Source organism: Brienomyrus brachyistius, chromosome 12 (genome assembly GCF_023856365.1).
Source record: "Brienomyrus brachyistius isolate T26 chromosome 12, BBRACH_0.4, whole genome shotgun sequence".
Classification (NCBI taxonomy): domain Eukaryota; kingdom Metazoa; phylum Chordata; class Actinopteri; order Osteoglossiformes; family Mormyridae; genus Brienomyrus; species Brienomyrus brachyistius.
This window is the reverse complement of record NC_064544.1, coordinates 15,650,767-15,664,777: the sequence shown is the minus strand read 5'-3', so window position 1 is coordinate 15,664,777 and position 14,011 is coordinate 15,650,767. Positions and strand designations below refer to the sequence as shown.

Sequence of the window (14,011 nt, the reverse complement as noted above, 5' to 3'; positions counted from 1 at the left end):
TGCCAGGAAAACGTCTTTGCTGTCCGACAATCACAAATGTAAATGAGTTTGGAGTTTGCTCAATACTACTGGGACTTTAATGTGTTACTGCTTTGGTCAGATGAGACTAAGATTGTACTTTTTGGCAACAAACACTCCAGGTGGGTCTGGCGTTAAACAAAGGATGAATATGTGGAAAAGCACCTCATGCCCACTGTTAAGCATGGAGGAGGACCTGTGATGCTGTGGGCCTGTTTCTCTTCCAAAGGCCCTGGGAACCTTGTCAGAGTGCATGGCATCATGACCTCTTTGAAATACAAGGACATGTTAAATGAAAATCTGGTGGCCTCTGCCAGAAAACTGAAAATGGGTCGTCATTGGATCTTTCAGCAGGATAACGATCCAAAACATATGGCCAAGTCAACAGAGAAATGCTTCACTAGACACAAATCAACTGATGAGCTGAAGAGGAGAGTTCATAAGGGAGGACCCAAGACTCTGGATGATGTGGAGCAATTGTGCAAAGAGGAACAGCCAAAGATCCCTCTCTGTGTATTCGCCAACTTTCAGTGTGAGATTATGCTACTGCAATAAAAAAGATTTTATTATAAGCCTAAGTACACATCTTTGTCAAGGGTGCCAACAATTGTGGAGGGTGCTGTGGAAATGCAGGAAACCCGATTCCTGGCCACATATCAATGTCTGTAGTCCACTGGTCCTTTGGTAAATTGCACAGATCTCTGTTGAGTTCAGTTGCTTTTAATTTAAACAGATAATCATTTGTTTTGCAATTCCCTGACTTAAATCAGCCATGTTGTAGCCACTCAGTCTGTCTGAGGGGAGCGTGTCCCAGCGGGGAAGTGATGTTATACCTTTATTGCATACCATTTATTACAGGTCCTTAGATAATACAAGAAACATTTGACCTGATTCCTACCTGGACGCAGAGAGAAACACAGCTCGTGTTAAGGTTGGTACCATCTTAAAGGGAAAACACATAGACACATGATCCATGTGAGACGCTTCACCAGAGTTAGTGTAACTTGATGTTTTCAACAGCGGTAATCTGTAGCAAAAAGGTAATACCCTCTATATATCTATATCATATATTCATGCTCTTGTCACTGTACATATGAAGGACTCTGTCATAAATTTAAAATGTTTGTGTACTAGAAATACAGTTGGGAGAGCTGACATACTTTGGTTTATAGTAGACAAATTCCAGCCGAGGTGGAGAATTCTGTGCTGCGTTAAGGATACAGTGCTGGGCTTCCGGGGGGAAAAAATGCATACTAATGTACATGGAAAACTAGAATAAAAAAATACTGTAGTGATCAAAGGTAATGCTGGTCACATGATTGTTGTGCCTTTCAGTTTCTGTTATGAACTCTCACAGGATCCTTGTACTTTTCAGCAATGGAGAGTTCAGAGGACACCACCGTTCCATGCATTCAATCCGTAAGTGTATAATCACTAAAATGAACTTTAACATAATGAATGATGTTATTTGTATTAGTGAGATTCTGTTTGCCATGCTACCCAGCCTTTACTCTGTGGCACTCAGAAGTCCGGGAATTGGTGATGCATAGTTACAGTATATTGCATATTGCATAGTCCTTTAGTCCATCCTTATTATTAGTTCTGCTTCCCCAAAGGTTTTAATAATAAGAATAATAATAATAAGAAGAATATTGTTCATCCTTGTTATTAGTTCTCTGCTTCTCAAAGACTGTAGCAAGCTTATCTCAGTACTTATGACACTGGCATCGGGAATGTGGACAGATTATAGAAATTTCATTTCTTAGGCTAAAATCACGTGTCATGTGATTGGAATATCAAGGAAATATACTAAGTTGTACATAGATACTGGGGAGACACCACCCTGCACATACATATAATTTAGGTGGTATTGCAAATGCTAAACTAAATCTGATTATTAATAAAAAGTAATAACTAGTGCAATGCACACTACCAGTCAAAAGTGTTTCACAGACTGAGATTTTCTACACTCTGCTTGTTACCCGAAGGAGAGTTCGGAGGACACCACTGCTCTGAAAAATCAAGCCGTAAGTGCATAATTATTAAAATTAACTTATTTATGTTATTTGTAATAGTCAGACTAAATTTGCCATGTTCCCCATCCTCTACTTTGTGGTGCACAGAAGTGCTGAGATTTGTGATATATACTTGCATATCTTATTATTCACATTCTCTTAGTCCATCCTTGTTATTAGTTCTCTGATTCCCAAAAGGTTTTAATAATAACAACAACAATAATAATAACCACAACAATAATTATAATAATTTGTTATTGTCCATCCTTATTATTAGCTCTCTGCTTCTCAAAAACTGTGGCAAACTTTACTCAATACATAAAACAATGACATCAGGGATGTGGCCAGGTTAAAACTTAATTTCTTAGGCTGAAATGATGTGTCATGCTATTGGAAAATCAAGAAAATATTTGTAATTATATTTTACATAATCAGTGAGGAGACACCACCCTGCACATACATATAATTTAGATGGGATTGCAAATGCTAAAATAAATCCTTGATTACTATTAAAAAGTAATTACTAGTGTGATGTATGATGATGCAAAATATCCAAATACATTGTTCAGTGAGTCTTTGAAAATTCATTCTTAATCCCGCAATCTGTTGCTGTAGAGGACATGCTTATCTTTACTTTATATAGGGTCCTTATTTTGATTTACAGTCATTTCATCATTAGTAATCCGAGAGTATCTAAAAAATACTTTTATTAAATCAGTTTCACCTGTGATTTTTATTTTATTGTAAGAAACATCACGTCAAAGTATTTCTCTTTTTCGTCTTTAGGAGATTAATTACCAGGTTAAAGGTAATCCTATCTAAAAACTTGCCACCCAGAAAGCACTTTCCAAACAGGCCTCATACTCATGTTAAGATTAAACTACCTCAATTAGAAATTTTTTTTAAATATTTTTTTTCTCTTTCAGGCTATGATGAGTGGGTGTATGAGGGATTTGCAGAAGAGGAGTAAGTTACAGTAAATTAAATACTTAAATTGCCCCCTGAAATAAAAATCATGTAAAATATGTAAAATACATTTGAGAAACTATTATACATTTAGAAATGAATGACAGAGTAGATATGTATGAATATGAGACTAAAACATCTATCCATCCATCCATCCATTTTCCAAACCACTTATCCTACTGGGTCGCAGAGGGTCCGGAGCCCATCCCAGAAACAATGGGAAGACAGGGAACAACCCAGGATGGGGGGGCAGCCCATCACAGGGCACACTCACACAACATTCACTCACACATGCACACCTATGGGCAATTTAACAACTCCAATTAGCCTCAGCATGTTTTTGGACTGTGGGGGGGAAAACCGGAGTACCCGGAGGAAACCCCACGACGACATGGGGAGAACATGCAAACTCCACACACCTGTGACCCAGGCAGAGACTCGAACCTGGGCGCTTAGAGGTATGAGGCAGCAGGGCTAACCACTGCACCATGCCACCCCCAGACTAAAACATAACCTCACTTTATCCATCTAGACAGACCCAATTCTAGGTTCAATTTTATGTCCAGTTTCGTGAAGTTATCAAATCACATTTATTTATAAGAGCACGACCTGTATGTTAATTGCCTGTTGTTTTCTTTCTACAGATCAAATAAGTTAGACAATCAGATAGAAAATGGCATTTCCTTATTCCTAAGCTTATTTGAATCCTCAATTGGTATCTTAGAACAGAAAGGCAAAGATCTGAGAGCAGTTGCAGATGGTCTGGAGCGTGTGCACTATCGTACCACCATGGGCAGCTTGACAGGAGGGGTGGTGAGTGCAATCGGAGGGGTCGCCTCTCTGGTTGGATTAGCCCTGGCCCCTGTCACCATGGGAGCTTCTCTGGCTGTGACAGAGGTGGGAGTCATCACAGCGCTTTCTGGAGGGTTGACCAGTGGTGTTTCCAACATCACCAACATGGTGAATGAATCAATGGATCGCAAGAACATTGAACAGATTATACAGGACTTCACCATTTGGATCGAGCCCATCAGTAGATGCCTGACAGACCTCAACAACAACATAAAGATTCTAAGATCTCTCAAGAAAAAGATTGAGAAGGAGCCCCCCCAGAGAGACGCTAATATTCAGCGGGTTGGATGTCGGCTGGGCATGGGCTTGGGGGTGAGTCTGGTACCTGAAGCAGTTCAGATGGTTCAAGCAGCCAACTTGGGCAGGGTGACTGTCAAAGCACATAAAGCCGGGCAGGTGGCAGGAGTACTTACCGGGGCGTTCTCTGACCTCCTCGTTGCTCTGGATTTGTACTTCATCGCCCAGGATGCCAAAGAGATCCAGAACATAAATAGAGCTAACAAAGAGTCTGCTGCAGTGAAGTTCATAGCAGAGGTCAGAGAGACAGCCAAGCGGTTAGAGGATGGTCTGGATGAGCTGAGGGAAATCACTAAGGCGCTTCGTGAAGGAGACACACACTGAGCTCATTAATCCACTCAATGTCCGCTTTTTTTATTCATTACGTTAATGAACAAAGTTAACAGGAGAAAGGGAAATTTTATGAGATTTACTGACATCTATTTATAATTTATGACCTCAGTGTTTCTTGATTCATTAAAAGAAATTAATTTATATAAAAGGAGAAATATAATCACCAAATGAAATTAAATTTATGATTTTCTGTAACTTTTATTCTTGAGTTATGGTTATTTTTTATTATTTTTAAATGACTATTTTTCTGTAAATTGTATTTTAACAATATTTTATGTTGCTCACTATGCAAATAAATGTATGCAAATAACTAAAGGACCAAATTCTCAAAAAAAAAACATAAGAAAATGAAAGTTAAGCCAATACTAAAGTACTGAGCTGCACGAAGTTTCTGCCTGAATTTGTTGTCTGATGACAAATAATGAATTGTTGTCAAAATATCTTTAAGTTTAGATACAAAGAAAACTGCCATATTGTTTTGACAATGACCCTTTCACTACATCCTAACTGTACATAAACAGGACAGCAACATAGAGTCACATTGTATAATAAATAATATTAAATTATATAGTAGCATTGGCTACTAATGATAAAACAATGAGAATTTAAATTAAGAAGAGATTGATAATGTAACTGAGTTGTAATATAAGTGTGCACTCTACGAAATTCTACTGGAAATGAATCCTCTGACCCTGATTCTATAATTAGTGGGTTGTTTATATCTTGAGTTAGTGTTGACTGTGGGAGAATCTGAATACACTGAGGACAGGCAAAAGTAGAATGCGAAAGTCTGAACATGTAATACCCAGTTAAGTATTCTTAAGCAGTTTTCGGTTGCTATAACTCAGGAATGGATATAAACGAACATCATTTACCAAAGGAATGGGAGGAAAAGTGGAAAGCAGAAAAAGAACGAAGGAGGAAAATGCAAGCAGAAGGGGGTGAAGGACTGGAGGCGGAAAACAGGAGACTGCAATGGATCAAGGCTTATAACAGCCACAGAATGGGAGTGAAAGAGTCAAACATCAAGAGTAAAACAGAAAGGAAGAAAAATGAAGCGGAAAATGCAACCGAATGTGAAGAACAAGGAGAGGAGGAGGAGGAGGAGGAGGAGGAGTTGGAGACCAAGACATACTACAAACAATCATACACTGTGGAGATTTTCCAGGCTCTGAAAGAGTTCAAGGAATCTCTGGTCCTTACAGACCTGACTCTTAGCACTGCAGATGGTAGACGGCTATGCACTCACTCCTCTGTCATGGCTGCCGTTAGCACCCTGCTCCGTCAGCAGGTACAACAAAGGGACAAGGCAAAAAATGCCCAGAAGGAACAGAGTGAAGCTGACCTGAGTTGCCCCGACGAGGAGCTGTGTGTATCTCTGGGTCCAGAGGTGGAATTTGCAGGTCTTGCTTCCGTAGTGGAATTTGCCTATACTGGCACTATTCTGGGGCTCACTGGCCACAGAGTAGCTCAGGTTCAGGCTGCAGCTTGTGCACTGGAGGCTTCCAGAGTGCTGGAGCTCTGCAGTGAGAAAGAGGAGCAGCAATTCAAAGTAGAGGAGGTGCAAAGGGAGAGAAAAATAGAAAGAAAACTTAAAGAGAGTCTTCATTGCATCAGGCAGCTATGGATGGAGAAGGTGGGTTGTGATGTGGAGCTGGAAGCTGAAGGCCAAAGCCTTCATGGTGAGTATAACCGATATCATGAGGCAGTTCCACAGAATTTGAACAGACTTTTTAATGCTGAAAATGCTTTGCCTATTAGTTGTTTTATATGAAACGTTAAACAGAATATTTAAGGTGTTTGATTATCTGGTTTAGATGCAGTTCAGTCCTCTCTCCCATGGTTACTTACAGGCCAGAGCTACATCTTCATTATAAGTCCTTTGTTTTATTATTGTTATTCAGTGATACTTTTCCCTACTTCTCTCAGCTGTCACATCTCTATTGTTACTCTGCCCTATCACACAGCATTAGCTTCTTTCTTACATAATCCCTCAAGAGAATTCTAGTATAGCTCTGCCTAGGGCTACACACAGTAGAAGGTCAGAAGTTAGGAGGGAGCAAAGACGTGGACTGTCTGGAGATCCCCGAGGACTGGATTGGGAAGCACTGACATACAGCATAGACCAGGGGCAGGCAAGCCTGATCCTGGAGTGCCAGTATGCAGCAGGTTTTCTGTCCTACCTGATGAGTTACTCTCTGCATGAGATCAAGGTAGGATAGTAAACCTGCTGGATAGCAGCACTCCAGGATCATGGTTGCCCATCTCGGGCATAGACATAAAGCTGGAACTGCTGAGATGTTCATATAGTTATATTCCATATTTCCTTTCACACTACATTCTATAAGTAACATAATTACGGTTTTGCTCTTATTTTTTTCTTGACCCTTTGTATTCTTAGCCTTTTTTCTCGTTTTTACAAAACATTTTTTATGTTTGTTCCTGAATCTCCTGGTTACTGCCTTCTCCCCTTATCTTATGCCTTAGCACACCGCGTGATCCTGGCTGCCTCCAGTGACTATTTCCGTGCGATGTTCACCAGTGGCATGAGAGAATCCCATCAGCCGACTATCACACTCCTGTGCCTGGGCTCTGAGGAGCTGGAAACCCTCGTTAACTGCTCCTACTCTGGGACTTTGCCACTTGGCTGGGATACCATTTTCCAGCTTACCTGTACTGCCCTCCAGCTCCAGATACAACCCGCTCTATCCCTATGTCTTGATTTTTTGCACAGAGAGATAGATGCAGACTCGTGTCTGGATGTGGCCTCTTTTGCTGAAGCTTATGGGATGCCTGCACTACAAGAGCTAGCAGAAGACTTCATTTTGAGGTGTTTTCCAGAAGTGGCAGCCACTGCTAAGTTTCTTGACTTGCCTCCAGAGAAACTTTATGAATACTCCAGCTCTGACTCCCTCTGTGTACCCTCTGAACTGGCTGTGTTTCGAGCAATAGTGGCATGGATTGAAGCCAACCCTAAAGAGAGATTAGGGTTAGCTAAGCAACTCATGACAGCGGTACGGTTCCCATTGATGACGTTCCGGGAGTTCAGAGAGGTGCGAGCCATCAACCTACGTATGGAGTGCGATGGTGAGAAAGAGGTGGACCTGTATGGTGCGGCATTGAAGGAGTTTGGGTTTGGCTTATCTGATTCTCTACAAAAGTGCAGAGTCCGCCATCCAAAGGACACCCTGCTGGTTGTCGGAGGAGACCAACTAGACTCGGATTTTGGGCAACGCCTACCAAGTAGACAGCTGTGGTTCATTAACTCCCTGCGCAGCCGAACTGGGCTAGTGAAAGAGGTAGAGTGGAGGTTACTGGGGGAAATGCCAGATTCTGCCCGATTCCGACATGGATTGGCTGTCCTTGGAGGTCAGGTATACATTGCTGGGGGGTGTGACTATTATGCAAAGGGCAACACTCTCAAATCAGCCTACAGGTAAGAGGAATAGTAATCAGTTATATGATCTATCTATCTATCTATCTATCTATCTATCTATCTATCTATCTATCTATCTATCTAATCATTTCACAAATTTCTCCTGCCCAGGTATGATCCTGCACAGAACACCTGGCAGAGGCTGGCAGATATGCATGAGTTCCGCAGCAACTTCTCACTAGTGGTTCAAGGGGAAAAGCTGTACGCCATTGGAGGAGACAAGGAAATCAACACTAACTTAGCCACTGTAGAATGCTACTGTCCTCATAAAAACCACTGGAGGTAGGCTGAACATACAGAATTGGAAGAGGTCGAGGAGCAGGCCTTGAGTTTAAGTTGCGATGGATTCAGATAGTTGCAAAAATCTTCTTGCTGGGCATCAATTAAAAACAGCTATAATAAAATGTGATGCTTCTTTCTAATTAGGTAAAACAAATCATTTCAGTAACATACACTTTAAAGATTCTCCCTTTTTGACTCTAACTGTTTCAGCTTTGCTCATCCTCTTGATCAAGCCTCCAGTGGGTATGCAGCTACAGTTTGGGAAGGAGAGATCTTCATATCAGGGGGATTCAACTGCAAGTACCAGTGCCTAGTGTCTATGTCCCTCTACCAACCAGAAAGAGGAACCACCTACCTGAGTGACATGAGTCAAGATCGAGCCGAGCACTGCATGGAGAAACTGGCTTGCCGGCTGTATGTAGCTGGGGGAATTTGCAACCTGCGTAAATTCTACACAGACCAGCTATTCTGTGAGAGTTATGACCCAATGACAGACTGCTGGAGTTCCATCCCTTCTCTCCCCATACCCCACGTGGGTGCTGCCTCCGCGGTTCTCGAAGGTAAAATCTACATCCTGGGAGGCTACAGCCAAGAGGATTACAGTGAGTCTGCACTACTGCATCGGTATGACCCTGCAAGTCTCCACTGGGAGAACATGGGCAGAATGCCCGGACCCAAAACAGATATACGAGCCTGTGTGCTCCGGCTGCCACCACACTTAAGAAGCTGATAAGTATCCCCCACGCACCCAGACACCCACAAGGGGGAGTAGCTAGAAATCCTTGGCCTCCTGGCAAAATGTCGCCCATGGTCGATGGAATTTGCCGACTGAAGGGGGACCCCACAGCCTGTTTTGGGGCCCATAGAGAGTGCTGGGCCCCCTGAATCTGCCAAGGTATCCATGCCCCTCTGACACCTGTGGCCACAACCAGTTTATTCGTCTCACATTATTTGCTTCATTACAATGATGACATACTGACTTGTTTGTCTTTCACCAGCATACACACCCTTCTGCTGTCCTCCTCTGTTTCGTACATTCAAAGCCTTCTGCAAATATGTACCCAGCCCTTATATTATAATCAGTCTTTATATCTCAAGGTTGCTCAGGAATTTCTTGACTGACGTAAGTAATCCCTTCTACAAAGCATTAGGTATGTCAGATTTTGTTTAACTGGGATTTACCTTTAATATTCAAAACACCTAAACAAACATAAACAAACATAAACATACTCCAAAAATATAGTAGTACTAATTACTAATGAAGATATATAATATAATTTAAAAGATAACCTGTATATTTACTTACAGGTGTATGTTACCATTTTGTGCTTCCTTTAATGGTGGTTACTGATTTACTTAAGTTGGTTGCCAGTCGAGAGTTGCCGGTATACATATGCCCTCTCATTAATAATATCCTACTTCCACATCACAGCCACTTTATCTCAAAGATAAGCTCGGTTTCGTTCTCTCTGCATCTGTATATAGTCTTCGTATTTATTCCTGTGATGTAGCGCACCACCCCCTAGTGGCAACAATTTAGCTTGCAGTGTCCTATTTAGTAATGATAGGGCAAAAACGTACTTGTTTTTCTTCGATATGGAAGCTCATATGGAAGTATGATATGGAAGTAATTTTTAAAATCTAAATAAAGTAATCTTGTATCTTGTAAAGTAAACTGTATCATTTGTCCATTATAATGTGATGGATTTATTTCATATTTATATGTTTGTCATTACTGCGATGGGCTGGCCCCCCATCCTGGGTTGTTCCCTGCCTCGTGCCCATTGCTTCCGGGATAGGCTCCGGACCCCCCGTGACCCAGTAGGATAAGCGGTTTGGAAAATGGATGGGTGGATGGATGTTTGTCATTATATATCTTAAAAGAAAGTGTTTCGCATTTAACGTATATGGTAACAAGTAAGTATTCTGTGCTGTATATATTCTGTCAAGTAATCTGCAGAAATCAAATCAATGAGAATGATGGTGCTGAAAGAGTTTTATATGATAATGCCAACAAAAACACTTTGATATTGCAGGGTGCATACTGGGAACCATAGAATAGAAGAAAATGAGTGACAACTGCTTCATTTGCTTCACCATGTCATTTATTACCAATTTTAAAGTTATTTACGTGGGATTAAGAAAAAGCACATAGACCACAGTGTCCAGGTCTGCAGCCAATTTCTGCTCCCTTTTCACAATCCAGGGCCCGATTTGTTTGTCTGTACATTCTTCACTGTGCAGATTATTTATTGCTGTCCCTCCATGAGTCTCATTTAGCTTTTCCCGTTGACCGCCAATGAAATATCGCTCCTCCACTCCTACATACGTGCCAGGTCCTGCCAGATGTTCTGCAGGGACTCATACTTAGGATAGAAAGATTTGGGATGTTGTAAAGGAAGAAACGATCATGGATAAACCAAGATAATAATAAAAGGAACAGTACCTATATCTTTCTCTATGAAAGGCATTTTCTGCAAGGTGTACAACTTCGAGTCCCATCAAACCAGTCTGGCTATGGATGATATTGTGAGCACAGCTTTCAAGTGGGGAGATATATATTGAATCCTTGGGTCAGCTAATACTTGCCCAATGGCAAGAGTACCTTTAGGAAACTATATCTCTTTTGCAGACGTGGAAGGATGTATGGAATATATGAATATAAACAACTGTGAATAAGTGATGCTATATATGGAAGACTGCATGTTATGGCAGAACACTTCCCTGAATGAATCATTCGGCTCCGTATACACTTTATTTATATTTCCACTGTTTAATATGAATCTGGTGGACATTGTTTATGAAAAATGCATGCAAGTTGACTTCTGTGACAACAAAATACTCTTTGAACTCTGTCAGGGCTGGGATCATCTCTATGGGGTATATTGGTCATCAATATGTCTGATTCACCCCATGCTTATCTTCTATCTCAATCATTTCTTTATTTCAGGGGCCTTTAGCCTTTTTCAGTTCAGGGTCCCCTTGGTGGATAGAGAGACGGAGCAGAGACCCCCTCCACACACATTATAATATTGCTTTACAGATTAGGGATAGTCTATACTAACATGGGAATTATCCAGAGATGGAAAGTTCAGGTCCGGAAAACACAAATCCCGACCAAGGTTTTCCTATACAGTGGGGCAAAAAAGTATTTGGTCAGCCACCGATTGTGCAAGTTCTCCCACTGAAAATGATGGCAGAGGTCAGTAATTTTCATCATAGGTACACTTCAACTGTGAGAGACAGAATGTGAAAAAAAAATCCATGAATTCACATGGTAGGATTTTTAAAGAATTTATTTGTAAATTAGGGTGGAAAATAAGTATTTGGTCAATTCAAACAAGGAAAATCTCTGGCTCTCACAGACCTGTAACGTCTTCTTTAAGAAGCTTTTCTGTCCTCCACTCGTTACCTGTCTTAATGGCACCTGTTCGAACTCATTATCTGTATAAAAGACACCTGTCCACAGCCTCAAACAGTCAGACTCCAAACTCCACTATGGCCAAGACCAAAGAGCTTTCGAAGGACACCAGGAAAAGAATTGTAGACCTGCACCACACTGGGAAGAGTGAATCTACAATAGGCAAGCAGCTTGGTGTGAAAAAATCAACTGTGGGAGCAATTATCAGAAAATGGAAGACATACAAGACCACTGATAATCTCCCTCGATCTGGGGCTCCACGCAAGATCTCATCCCGTGGGGTCAAAATGATCATGAGAACGGTGAGCAAAAATCCCAGAACCACACGGGGGGACCTGGTGAATGACCTGCAGAGAGCTGGGACCAAAGTAACAAAGGTCACCATCAGTAACACACTACAACGGCAGGGAATCAAATCCTGCAGTGCCAGACGTGTTCCGCTGCTGAAGCCAGTGCATGTCCAGGCCCGTCTGAAGTTTGCCAGAGAGCACATGGATGATACAGCAGAGGATTGGGAGAATGTCATGTGGTCAGATGAAACCAAAGTAGAACTTTTTGGTCTAAACTCAACTCGTCGTGTTTGGAGGAAGAAGAATACTGAGTTGCATCCCAAGAACACCATACCTACTGTGAAGCATGGGGGGGGAAACATCATGCTTTGGGGCTGTTTTTCTGCTAAGGGGACAGGACGACTGATCCGTGTTAAGGAAAGAATGAATGGGGCCATGTATCGTGAGATCTTGAGCCAAAACCTCCTTCCATCAGTGAGAGCTTTGAAGATGAAATGTGGCTGGGTCTTCCAACATGACAATGATCCCAAACACACTGCCCGGGCAACAAAGGAGTGGCTCCGTAAGAAGCATTTGAAAGTCCTGGAGTGGCCTAGCCAGTCTCCAGACCTCAACCCCATAGAAAATCTGTGGAGGGAGTTGAAAGTCCGTGTTGCTCGGCGACAGCCCCAAAACATCACTGCTCTCGAGAAGATCTGCATGGAGGAATGGGCCAAAATACCAGCTACTGTGTGTGCAAACCTGGTAAAGACCTATAGTAATCGTTTGACCTCTGTTATTGCCAACAAAGGTTATGTTACAAAGTATTGAGTTGAATTTTTGTTATTGACCAAATACTTATTTTCCACCCTAATTTACAAATAAATTCTTTAAAAATCCTACCATGTGAATTCATGGATTTTTTTTTCACATTCTGTCTCTCACAGTTGAAGTGTACCTATGATGAAAATTACTGACCTCTGCCATCATTTTCAGTGGGAGAACTTGCACAATCGGTGGCTGACCAAATACTTTTTTGCCCCACTGTAGCCAGCTAGTTGAATATAAGAGTACTGAGCTGGTTGGTTGAAACATAACCTTCGTTTGGATTTGTACTTTCTGAACCTTAACTTTCCACCTCTGTCATTAGCTATATGAACATGTTGATTCATGAATAAATTAATCAATATAAATGACCCTATTAACCTATTTATTTCTTTGTCTTGATTGCTTGCGATGCAAAAACTGTATTTTCTTTTTGATTGAAGGCTATATTTGTTACATTTTTTTTGCTTGGGAGGGAAAGTTGATCCAAAGCCATTGCTGAAGATTCCTTCCAGATGTTTCTCTTTCATTCATGAATAAAAATGAAATCTTTGCCTTTTTTCCAATCTCCCCCTTTCCAAGCTCAATATTTAACATGAAAATTATATTCCGTACATCAAATTACTCTAGGAAAAAGTACAGAGCGTGATTTGCTTGCTTGTTTCAGCTCTGTTGTTTACTAAACTTTTACAAGAATGAAATCTCTGATGTGCTTTATAAAGTTTCAAACACTATTCATCATGCTGTTCATATTGTAACACCAATAAGAAACATACTGTAGTGACGTCAGACTTTTAGCCTGTCCACCTGTGAAGGCCTGTGAACATGCAGCATTTTGCTGTTTGAATTTGTATTGCTACTAAAACTCCTGCGGCTGATATCATTTCATATTTCACTGTCTTTTGCTAAGTTTTACCACTGTCCACTTTACTGTGCTTTTCATATTATCAGTATAGAGTTAGCCCTCCATATCTGCGGATTCAATCAACCAAGGACAGAATATATATATATATATTTTTTCTTAGACCATAATCTCAGATAAATAGGACAGATTGTAGGAATGCCTGTGTTTCTGCTTTTGACACATCAATAGGGGTGGGAGAATGTTTCATTTCTCTCAGCCCAGAACTGCCCTACACCACAGGCCTCAGAGTCAGGCACTAAAAGGCAAAGGAGGCCCAGGAGGACTGTGGAGCTGGGCATTTCCAGGGGGTGTAGGAGAGTATCATGTTACTCCTCTCAGGATCATGATGGTACATGTGGGTCAAGGAGGAAGAAGCCATCACGCACTCGCATG

At 41.3% G+C, this 14,011-nt stretch overlaps 2 protein-coding genes and 1 long non-coding RNA gene across 3 annotated transcripts; all 3 read left to right on the top strand.

Annotated features, from left to right (window-relative positions):
• Positions 1–824: 824 nt before the first annotated feature.
• Positions 825–2,133, top strand: LOC125704871 (uncharacterized). The gene is made up of 3 exons (XR_007381268.1): positions 825–949; positions 1,394–1,437; positions 2,007–2,133. It is a non-coding gene; the product is annotated as an uncharacterized LOC125704871 (long non-coding RNA).
• Positions 2,134–2,574: 441 nt separating this feature from the next.
• Positions 2,575–4,546, top strand: LOC125705228 (apolipoprotein L3-like). The gene is made up of 4 exons (XM_048971671.1): positions 2,575–2,601; positions 2,820–2,841; positions 2,960–2,999; positions 3,644–4,546. The coding sequence occupies exons 1-4, from the start codon at positions 2,575–2,577 to the stop codon at positions 4,470–4,472; spliced, it is 918 nt and encodes a 305-aa protein (XP_048827628.1). The 3' UTR covers positions 4,473–4,546.
• Positions 4,547–5,146: 600 nt separating this feature from the next.
• Positions 5,147–11,326, top strand: si:ch211-63p21.8 (kelch-like protein 33). Its single transcript, XM_048970885.1, has 4 exons — positions 5,147–6,163; positions 6,969–7,917; positions 8,029–8,199; positions 8,410–11,326. The coding sequence occupies exons 1-4, from the start codon at positions 5,332–5,334 to the stop codon at positions 8,927–8,929; spliced, it is 2,472 nt and encodes an 823-aa protein (XP_048826842.1). The 5' UTR covers positions 5,147–5,331; the 3' UTR covers positions 8,930–11,326.
• Positions 11,327–14,011: the final 2,685 nt, after the last annotated feature.

Excerpts from the sequence above, each read along its gene's own strand:
- LOC125705228 (XM_048971671.1), top strand. The coding sequence starts at position 2,575 with ATGCAAAATATCCAAATACATTGTTCA. Across the intron at positions 2,842-2,959 it reads GATTAATTACCAGGTTAAAG|GCTATGATGAGTGGGTGTAT; the intron begins GTAATCCTATCT and ends TTTCTCTTTCAG. Across the intron at positions 3,000-3,643 it reads GAGGGATTTGCAGAAGAGGA|ATCAAATAAGTTAGACAATC; the intron begins GTAAGTTACAGT and ends TTCTTTCTACAG.
- si:ch211-63p21.8 (XM_048970885.1), top strand. The coding sequence starts at position 5,332 with ATGGATATAAACGAACATCATTTACCAAAGGAATGGGAGGAAAAGTGG. Across the intron at positions 6,164-6,968 it reads TGAAGGCCAAAGCCTTCATG|CACACCGCGTGATCCTGGCT; the intron begins GTGAGTATAACC and ends CTTATGCCTTAG. Across the intron at positions 7,918-8,028 it reads ACTCTCAAATCAGCCTACAG|GTATGATCCTGCACAGAACA; the intron begins GTAAGAGGAATA and ends TCTCCTGCCCAG.